The sequence below is a fragment of the Chrysochloris asiatica genome, unplaced genomic scaffold (genome assembly GCF_000296735.1).
Source record: "Chrysochloris asiatica unplaced genomic scaffold, ChrAsi1.0 scaffold00154, whole genome shotgun sequence".
Classification (NCBI taxonomy): Eukaryota; Metazoa; Chordata; class Mammalia; order Afrosoricida; family Chrysochloridae; genus Chrysochloris; species Chrysochloris asiatica.
The window spans coordinates 2,077,734-2,089,012 of NW_006408672.1; the positions used below are offsets into that span (position 1 = coordinate 2,077,734).

The 11,279-nt window shown below is 43.9% G+C and overlaps 1 protein-coding gene across 1 annotated transcript in view; it reads right to left on the bottom strand.

Annotated features, from left to right (window-relative positions):
• Positions 1-9,374: 9,374 nt before the first annotated feature.
• Positions 9,375-11,279, bottom strand: part of SLC37A1 (solute carrier family 37 (glucose-6-phosphate transporter), member 1) — a 187,925-nt gene continuing 186,020 nt past the window's right edge. Inside the window, exons 20-21 of the mRNA XM_006870849.1 lie at positions 10,406-10,612; positions 9,375-9,439 (exon numbers count right to left, since the gene is read on the bottom strand). Coding sequence (XP_006870911.1) covers positions 9,375-9,439; positions 10,406-10,612 — 272 coding nt within the window. The remainder of the gene's footprint in view (positions 9,440-10,405; positions 10,613-11,279) is intronic.

Sequence of the window (11,279 nt, forward strand, 5' to 3'; positions counted from 1 at the left end):
TGTTCCAGCCATCTATTTTATCCTCTATTGTTTGTGTGTTTTTTACCATGTTACATAATATATGTGTGCCATATATTAAAGCACATGAATTTGTCCCTATTTTTCATTGATGATTTACATATAGATCTTTAATTCATGTTGAGTTCGTTTTTGTATATGGTGTGAGATATGGGTCTTGTTTCATTCATTTGCAAATCAATTTCCAGTTTTGTCAGCACCATTTGTTGAAGAGATAGCTCTATTATTAATTTTTATTAGCTCCTTATATACGAGGCTAATAACCTTGTTTATATTGTGTATTCTACAAATATTTTCTCCGTGTCTACAGATTAGCTCTTCATTTCATTCATTATGTCTTTATAGTGTGATTTTACACATTTCAGTACTCAAGATTACCACTGGTTCTTTAGATATTCTGGATTACTTGCCAGTTTAGAAAGGAGTTATCATTTATAATAATAGAAAAAGCAAGCAAGAAGGAAGTGGCCTAAGGACCTGCACATTGGTGTTAGTTGCTATCGAGTCAGCTCTGACTCAGGGAGACTTTATATACAACAGAATGAAAAATTGCCCAGTGCTGTGTCATCTTCATGTTCGATGGCCTATTTGAGCCCATTGTTGAGGCTATGTGTCAATCCATTCCATGGAAGCTTCCCTCATCGTCACTGACTAAACATCAGGTCCTTTTGTAGTGATTGGTCTTTCCTGATGACATCTCCTAAGTAAGTCAAGCGAAGTCTCGCCATGCTCACTTCTAAGGAACATTCTGATTGTGTTAATTCTAAGACTGATTTGTTTGTTCTTCTTGTTTAGCATGTATTGTCCATTCTCTGTCCAACTCAGTCCTTCTTCTAGCCTCCACTTCTAACCCCCAAGGCACCGGACACTCCAGTGTCCATCTTGACTTTGCACATCCTTTCATCCAGGAAGAATGTCCCTCCCATTCTTCTCCCCTGGATCACTTAATTCTTAAATGGATCTTAAAGATGCTTCAGTGACATTTTCCCTGAGTCCCTGGAGCAGGGCACAGAATCCCTGAGGTCATCAGCATGGGGCTGTGGTCCTTTCTGTGTGGACCACTTACTTACCCTCCTGAGCCCCAGAGTCTTCATTTACCAAATGTGGGTCATGACAACAACAGCCCAGAATGGCTGTCCTGAAAAATGAATGTGGTAATGGAATAATGTATACAAATCTCAGGTCCTAGCACACAGACGACTCCAGGTGTGGTGCTATAGGACCAGCACTAGACAGTGAACCACAGAATTGGCAGTTCAAACCCACCAACTTCTCCTCAGAAACCTATACAGGATCGCTGTGAGTCGGAACTGACTGGAAGACACTTAACAACAACACAGTAGCCCATAAAGGAGCTTGGTGGGCAAGAGTTATTGGATTTAGAATAGGGGTATTACTCTAGCACTGATTCTGTGCAGGCTGCCTGTCACTAGTCTTCCCCACTGAATTGTGAACTTGTTGAAGGAAACACCGAGTCGTGCTTGTAGGGTCTGTTTTCATCTCCTAGGGCTGCCACACTAAAATACCACAAACTGGGTGCTTATCAGAACAGATGTTTACTCTCTCACAGTTCTGGGTGTTGGCTGTGTTGATGATACCTTCTGAGAACTCTGAGGGAAAATCTGTTCCATGCCTCTTTCTTAGTTTCTGGTTAACTCCAGACATTCCTTGGCTTGTAGCTGCAGCATCACATAGTGTCCTTCCTTTATCTCTCAGTGTCTCTTCTCCTTTTTTTTTCATATCACTCAGACTACATTAGGACCCGTCCTACTTCTCCGGGGTGCAGTAACATGGGGACCAATTCTAATAACTGCCATCGGTAGTCTCAGCTTTCAGACTAGCCCTCATTTCTTGAATAACTTTGTTCCCACAGAACCCCTTGAGTTCTTTGGCAAGGTGGGCAATGCAGCCCTTAGATACAACCCAATAGACTGGTTTTATCTGTAGCCCTAGAGAGAGTCCTGGGAGAGCGTGGAAGGGATCTGATGTTATGGGCTCAGCACCCCTTGCTTTCAGGATTTTGCCAAGGGAGCCTTGTGAAGCAGCCACAGATTCTAAGCCAATGCCAAGGCTGACCCTGAAGAGTGGCAGTGATGTCCTTGGCACAGGTTTGGCTTTGGAACGATTCTGTCATCCTAAGTGGAATAAGAAATGGAGGGATGACCTCATTGGTAGAAATAGGGGATGGAGCCCTCATTTTTTGCAAGTTTGTACTTGATTCTCTAGCAGCTTTTATCCATAGATCCTGTCCTTACAACTTAACTGCAAGCTTCACACAGGGGAGGGTTGCATCCCATTTATTCTGGGTGACTTCCACAGTGCTACTTTTAAGGCCTAGAACTGTATGTATTTTAGCAAAAGAAGTTCTCTGTAACCTCAAAGTTTGATTGTGATCATGCTTTTGTAAATTTGCAATTGATTTGTCAAGCTCCCATTTGTCTACACAAGCAGGACATCCCGTAACCCATGTCCTGATGGCATCTTCACCCTCTGAAGTGTTTCAGACTCAGAGCTTTAACAAGCTCAAAGTGGTGGTGGTGGTGGTGGGTGCTCCAACTTCATCTTCCGGCAGGGAACCCAGAATCCATCTAGGCCTGCTTCTTCCATTGTTTCCTACCCAATCAAGTGAACAAACCCATGAAAACTGACCTCACACACAATGTCCAAAGTTATATTTTGCAGATCACAGGATGATATAAAAGAGATCTTTAGCAGTAGGAAAATTGCAGCTCTTCCCCTCTCCCCCTTTTTAGCAGTTGAACAATCCATCCTTATTTAAACGATGTGGGGTCTGAAAGCTTTAAGAACTGGAGCACTTCAATGTCTTCCCTGGGTGCCCCCTTGCCTCTGTGACTTCGGCCAAGGGTCCCTGGATAGCTGGGTATCTCAGAAGAGTCTTTCTCATCAGTGATTCCATTAACCCTCCCAGAACTACTGTGATCCACACCCACTTTCTCCCCTCTCACTTGGTTCTCTCATTACTTGATTTTCATCTTGCTGTAGGTGGAATTCACTACTATTGTGTCTCTCCCTTTCTCTGGATTCAGGGGGAGGCTCTAAGAGGCAGTCCTGGGCTCTCCAAATGCTACCTCAAGGGCAGACCCATTCTCACATACACCAGACTCCCTTCCAGGAGAGAAAACATTTTTCTTGACCAATGTAGATGAGAAGTGATTGGGGTTATTCAAAGAAATGTCTGCTAAGAAATGAAGGGGAGGTGGGAGGTGGGGAGTGAAAAGGATTTTCAAAGACCTGAAAGGAGCTGTAACCCCTCTTTCTGACTAGAACTTTTCAAAGACCTGTGCAAAGCAGCAAGACTGGCAGTACCCTCCAGGCTTCCCAGTCTCTGGTTGTCATTGCTGTTAGTGGCTGTTGAGTTGGCCCATGCACAGCTAAACTGAATGCCACCAACTCTGTGCTCAGTTACAGATCCGATCATTGTGTTCCGCAAGGTTTTCATTGGCTGATTTGCAGAAGTAAATATCCAGGCATTTCTTTCTAGGCTACTGTAGTCTGGAAGCTCAGTGTCATAGCAGCACAAAGTCTCTACTGATAGATGAGTGGTGGCTGCACATGAAATGCACTAGGCAGGAATCAGACCTGGAACTCCCATGTGGTAGGGGAGACTTGCCCCTCCAAGCTAGGAGTCAGGCCTAAATTCAGCTAATATCAGGCCAATGTTCACTGAGCACAGATCAGGGCGAGGTACTGGGCCAGGAGCTAGGAGCTGAGAGTCTGTAGGAGGTGGGGCAAAGATGTTTGTAACTGGGCCTGGAGAAGATAAATAGGAACAAATGTGAAGATCATTTCACCCTGTCTCCTACACATGCACATAGCTGAATGCTTTGTTAGTAAATAAGCAGGTAGAGACCTGCTATAAGGGATTTGTATTCTGGTGGAGAGATAGACAATAAATATTTAGGACTTATATTCTGGTGGGGAGACAAACAATGAATGTTTAATATAATACCAGGTGAAGATAAGCTCTGCTAAGGCAACAATAAAGCAGAGCACAGGAAAGAGAATGCCTTGGGATGCTCCTTTAGATATTGTGGTCAGAGAAGACTTCATGGAGGAGGTGATGTTTGAGCAGAGAAATGAATCTGGTGATGAAAAAACCTTGTCTGAAAAGCTAGCTGTCCCCATGGAGGGAGCAGAGACAGGGAAGACCCATGTAGCCAGCCATCAGTGAGATGGCAGAGAAGAGGCAGAAGAGGACCAGGGGTCTGCACAGATTGGCTTTTGCAGGATTTGGGGTTTTCGAAAGATACTGCAAGGCAGAGTGGACAAGAGTGACCCAAACAGTGACCTTTGCAGAAGAAAGCATTATATGTAGAGTGGGTGGGCCAGTGGTCCCTGGGGTCTCAGCTGAGTGACACTGGACAAGAGGTTCAAATTTTCATAGTCTCAGTTTTCTTCTCTATAAAATGAGGCAAGAAGGTGTTATGAGGAGGATTCATTGGAATAAAGCATATAACACACTTAGCTCCCACACAGCAGCTATTTGATCCACGTCTTTCCTCTTTCATCTTACTTGTCTCCCCTTTGTGCTTTCTAATATATGACTAGAATTTAGAACTGCTATGTGATTGCCCTACGAGGTCTACTTTCTTCTTAACAAGCATTGGATTGTGGTTACCATGGTGGTTATAATTTCTTTTTCTCCAGGGTGCGTAGGTTTAAGAATTGCAGAAAAGGCCTCTTTAGAGCAAGTTGAACTGGGACTTCCAACCAGTGAATTCTGGTTCTAGCCTCTGCTGAGAATTTGCATTCCCACCCCAGATATACTGAATCAGAGTCAACATTTTGACAAGATCCCCAGGTGATTCTTAATGTGTACCTAAAAAAATATCTGAGGACTATAAGAAGCATCCCTGTATTCTTATAGATAGCCCTGTGTTAAAAACGCTAAAGAAAATTTCCCTCCCACACATCAGGGGGATCAGGAACTGTTTTCCTTTCTGACACAATTCCAAGTCATTGTATCCAGCTGTCAGAATGCTACCTCCTACCTTCTATCCCTGCATCCCTGCTCCCTACCTAACATAACCTTTAATGAGAATCACCTGGAGTGTTGACCATCCCTCCCTCCCTCATCCTTCCTGGCTACCTTCCACAGGCAGAGATGGTCCCTATGATCCATCAATGAAACAATGGCTTTTTCTGTGGATGCTCCTGTGTGCACAGAAAGCATCCACTTTCAAATGCTGTCTCCCTGGTGACCAGTCATCCACATCCATTCCATATTTGTACAAAAGGAGATCTATCATTCACAGTTATAAAATAGACCTGTGGTGTAGTATCACTGTTATTTAAATATAAGTTCTGGGAGTGGGGGTGGTGGTTTTAAGTACAATAGTAGGAGTTGGTCTAATACTCCAGCAGCCAAACCTTCAATTGTCATCTTAGGGAAAACTGATCCTCAACCACATAATAAGTAAGGTGCAAAGAACAAGGACATTTGGTCACTACATATAGGAAAGCTGGGTGCTTTGGGAGAAAATAAGTTTGAACTTACCTATGAGGTACCTAATAAAGTTTTAACTAGCTATTGAAAGGTGCAATACAGTTCTCCAAATTTTTTTCTAAACCACAGGACCAGCAAAGCATTGCCTACATCCAAGGTATATTAGAAAGTGTGCGATTGCAAGTGATCGCATCTCAACTTAAACTTGAACAAAGGAAATATTTTGACTCCTAACAGAATAGTCTGGGGGTTGATCTGACTTTAGATGCAGGTAGATCCAGGGACTGATACTCAATTTATGGGTTTCATTTCTCCATCTATCCCATCAATTTCCTCTTCTCTCCTTCTCCTCCTTTTATTCCTCTCTTCCTGTTCCTGTCTCCTCTTTGTCCTTCTCTCTCTCTGGCATCCTTCTCCATGAGGTCAGTATCATGATTGGCTGGCTGCCCAATACCCAGAACTCACATCCTACCAGCCTCTTATCAAAAGTAGAAAGAGGAACTTCCTGAGAACTTGGTGAGCAATGTTCCAGAGAGAACCCTGAGTTGGCCTGGGCCCCATGTTCGTCACTCCACCAGGGAACAGGGGACTCTGATTGGTACACCTGGCTCACATCCTAAGCAACAATATCCATGAGTCATGAGCTCAATACACTAGTTATATTTTTAATAAAATTCTTAATTCAGAACTGTTTAAGGTTTACAGGAAAAACAAAAAGATAGTGCTGAGAGTTGCCATGTATCATACACCCAGTTTCCGCTCTTACTAACATGTTACATTGTTGTTGTTGTGAAATGCCATCGAGTCGGTTCCAACTCATAGACACCATGTGTAGGGTGCCCAAGGAGCAGCTGGTGAGTTTGAACCACCAACTTTGTGGCTCTCAGTCCAGTGCTTATACTGGAGTTGTTGTTGTCAAGTGCCATTGAGTCAATTCCAACTCATCAAGACCCTGTGTAGGGTTTCCGAGGTTTTAAATCTTCACAGGAACAGAAAGTCTCATCTTTCTCCTTTGGAGGGCATGGCAGGCTTGAACTACAAATTTTGTGGTTCACAGTCCAGTGTTTATTGTAGGGAGACACCATGCTATTTATTAACAATAATTATGAATTATGTTTATCATGATGTTCAAAATTACTATTACCTACTTCTAAATTTTGCTATCACCCTTCACAGAAGTTCAATGCCCCTTAAGCAGTAAGTTTCCCTTTCCCTGCTCTCCCATCTGTCCCTGGTAATAATTAGTAAATGTTGGACGCTATACATTGGCCTCTCTTAGGTATTTTATATAAGTGGAATCGTACAATATTTGTCCTTTACCGACTCTTTGGATTTACTTAACACAGAATTTATCTATGTTGCTATGTTGTGGAATTCATCAGGACATCCTTGCAGATTCATTATTGGAACAAACCTACAGACAGTTTAACCTGACCCCAATTTGATCTTAATGGAAATGTTGGACATGCTCAGTCATGTTGTGTTTATTTGCCTCTTAATGCCCTTAATGGTGTCTGAAACTTTTCTAGAATCACCAACTCTGAATAAACACCAGGCACCTCATGTGGAAGGGAAATGCCCACCATGACCACCAGAGGACCAAAACCAGTTGTTGCAAGATGGAGAAGCAGAGGAGTTGTTTCCAGAGCAAGGCACTCAGTAGTATGGTGTGTTTGTTATAATTGTTGTTGCTGTTGGTTGTCATTGAGTCATTTCGGACTCACAGCCACCTTATGCACAACATAATGAAACACTGCTCAGTCCTGCAGCATCCTTACAACCATTGCTACGTTTGAGCCCATTGTTGGAGGCACTGTGTCGATGCATCTCGTTGAGGATCTTCCTCTTTTTCACCGACCCTCTGCTTTACCAAGCATGGTGTTGTTCTCCAGAGACTGTTCCCTCCTGATACCATGCTCAAAGTACCTGAGATGAAGTATCACCATCCTTACCTTCTAAGGAGCATTCTAGCTGTACTTCTTCCAAAACAGATTTGTTCATTCTTTGGAAGTCCATGTTGTTGTTGTTGTCAGGTGCCATCGAGGCGGAACCGACTCATAGCGACCCCATGCACAGCAGAACGAAATAATGTCCGATCCTGGGCCAACCTCACTACCGTTGCCACACTTGAGTCCATCAATGATGCCACCTGGCTGATCCATCTTGTTGGGGGTCTTCCTCTTTTTCTCTGACCCTCCACCTTACCCAGCATGACATTCTTCTCCAACGACTATGGAAGTCCATAGTATATTCCATATTCTTCACCAATACCATAATTTAAAGGCATCGATTCTTCTTCAGCCTTCTTTATTCATTGTTAAATATCATATGGTAATTATGATAACTAACAAAGCAATATTGATATATTATTATTAACTTATGTCCATACTTTTTTCAGAGGACTTCTGGTGTCATGCTGTAGGATCAGCACAGGACTTGTGAACCACAATGTCAGCAGTTCAAACCCACCAGATGCTCCTTGGAAACCATATTCAGGGTTGCTATTAGTCAGAACTGACTTGATGGCACTTAACAACAACATAGTTTATTCAGAGTTTCTCATTTTTTACTTAATGTCCTTTTTCTGTTCCAGAACCCCATCTAAGACATTGCATGACATTTAGCTATCACTTCTCAGGCTCCTCTTGGCTATGGTGGTTTCTCAGACTTCCTTTGTTTTTGATACCTTAATGGTTTTGCACTGATCAGGGATTTTATAGGATCCTCTCAGTTGAGATTTGTCTGATGTTTTTGTCATGAGTAGACTGGAGTTATGGGTTTTGAGGAGGAAGACCAGAGAGGTGAGGTATGTTTCTCATCACATCACACCAAGGATAAATACTTGATGTTAATAAACACATTACTTTTGAGGTTGGCCTTTGACCATCTGACTGAAGTAGGGCTTTGAAGATTTCTCCACTACCTCCTTGGCTTACTGCACTCTTTGGGAGAAAGTCTTCTGCCCAGCACACATGTAAGGAGTGGGAAGTTATGTTCCACCTCTATCAGGGTAGAGGATCTATTCAAATGATATGGAATTTCTTCTGCATGGGAGATTTCTCTCTTGTGCCCCTTCCTTGTGTTTATTTTATATCAGCATGGACCCATGGGTATTCATTTATACTTTGGCTTTAATCTATTTTGCTTATTTTATTGCCAAAATGGTTTCTGCTTTAGCCAGTAGGAGTTCTTTTAGTTGGTTCCTGCATCCCTTTGACATTCTCATCAATCTGAATATTTGATTTGTTTTTGAGCATTGGACTTTCATTTAAGTCCGTCCCTACTTCCTGGTACTACAAGATGTTTCAGATTCATCTTGTATATTTCCTTCTTCAATCGTAGAACCAGCCATTTCTCCAAGGATCCCTGATTCTTTGTACTAGAAATCGGTATTTACAAACTGAGACCTGGATGCTGTCCGTGTGCATTGCTGCTGAGGTATTTGATTCTGGCCCACTCTGTTGACAGAATGAAGAAATGTATGTGCATAAGGATATCATGTTTGGTAAGGTGGAGGGTCAGAGAAAAAGAGGAAGACCCCTAACAAGATGGATTGGCAAAATGACAGCATCAATGGGCTCAAGCAAGGCAAGAATTGTAAGGTTGACCCAGGACTGGGCAGAGTTTCATTCTGTTGTGCATAGGGTTGCTATGAGTCTGTACTGACTTGATGGCACCTAATAACAACAACATCATAATCCATCTATATACAGGTGATTAATTGAATTGTGTCCCTCAAAATAGGCATTAAGTTGTCTAGATCATGACTCTCAGTGGTGTGACAGTCATGTAATGATGTTATGTGGCAGTTATGTCATGATTCCCTATGATGGGATCAACCAGTAAGAGATTAAGGGTGAACTGCAATACCCTAAATCCCAGCACAACCTTAATCCAATATAAAGGGGTTTCTCAGGGTTGTGATGACAGAACGGATTTTGTGGTCAACATCCCCTATATGGGAGGTAAATGAGAGGCACAGCTTGACACATGAATCAAAGGCTATGAGGAAGAAGACAGTCAGGGAATGGTGTGGTGCTGTAGGATAAGCACTCAACAACAAGGTCAGTTTGAACAACAAGGTGGTTCAAACTCACCAGTCATTCCTTAGAAACCCTATGTGGGGTTGTTTTGAATTCAAATCAACTCAAGAACGCTTAACAATAATGCTGGAAGGGGCAGTGGTGGTTCAGTAGTAGGTTTTTACTCTCCATATGGGAGACTCATATTCAATTCCTGGCCCATGTACCTCGCCCAGCCACGACCCATCTGTAAGTGGAGGCTTGCATGTTGCTACAATGCTGGAAGCAGAGCTTCCAGAGTAAGCTGGATGTGGAAGAGAGCTCTAGTCACCAACTTCTGAAAATCAAGAAATAAAATTCAATGGATTGGAGACTTCCGGTGCTTCCTGGACCAGGCAACTCAGGTAGGGCAGGCTCCGGGGAAAAGGGGCAGAATCGCATATAGGAAACCTCTGTCTAGCAGACAGAAAGCCTTTGAGCAAATGTAAGATCTTACATTTAAACATTCTGAACTCGTTTTTTTTGAAATATCAAATTGCTGAGGAATTACAGGCATTTTGAGCTTTTGCCTGCCTGCACGTGGATTCCACTCCCCGCTCCCGCACTGGCAAGTGCCTCTGCCCCCTGCGAACCTTGGAGTGCAGGGCTAGACCAACCCTATTTAGAAGGCTGCATTTCCAGAGAAAAGGAAGCATAAACTGGCAAAGCCGAACAAATAGAGAGGGATATCAGCGTGGATATCAGGAAATTCGGGGTACCCACGATACAGAGAGACTGAGAGAGGCAATTTTTACGTCATCAGATACACGCCCACTGAGACCAAGGCCTGCCCCGTGGCCCAACCCACCCACAGACTGGTCACAAAGGCCCAGGCCCAACCAAGACCAAAATCGCCTACCTGCCAAGAGGCCCAGGCGGCCCACAGCCCGGTCACTGCCGAGGTCCAGGGTCCTCAAGGCCCAACCCGCCATGTAGCCCGGTCGCCGAGGTCCAGGGCCCCTGAGGCCCAACCCACCCGCATAGCCCGGTTGCTGAGGACCAGTACCCCTGAGACCCAACCCACCCTCAGCCCGGTCCCCAAGGCACAGGGCCCCCGAGGCCAAATCTGCACAACCCGCCCACCGAGGCTTAAGCCGCCCAATGCCCAGCTGCTGATACCCAGGCCCCCTGAGGCCCAAACTGCCCGCCCGAGGCCCAAACCACCCGCCCGAGACCCAACCCTCCTGCAGCCCGGTCACTGACGCCCAGGCCCCCAGAGACCCAAACCGCCCGCCCTAGGCTCAACCTACCCGCCAGAGGTCCAAACGGCCTGCCGCTGAGGCCCAAAAAAGTTACTCTGAGTTAAGCAATAAGAAGAGGGAAAAGGGAAGAACACATCCTGATCACATCTTCCTGGAGGTAATCTGAAAATATAAAAAATTACCAGAATACATAATTAATTATTAGGGCCACAGATAAACATTAAACATGTCCAAGAAGCAAAAGCAGATGACCATATCGGCAAATGTCCAGAAAAAAGATAAAATATCTGAGACAAATGAACCAAAAGTAGACCTTCTCTCCATGCTGGAAGGAGGACAGGCCTTGGAGATACCTGAGAAAGAATTCAGAAAAATGATTATAAAATGCCTCAAAACACTTTACAATGGAGTTGAAAACAATAAGGAAGAAATCAGAAAAGTGCTACAGGAGCAACCAAACAAGATAGATACAGCATTGGTAACAACCCAAAACCTATAGAAAGAGGTCCAAACAATCAACAACAAAATGGC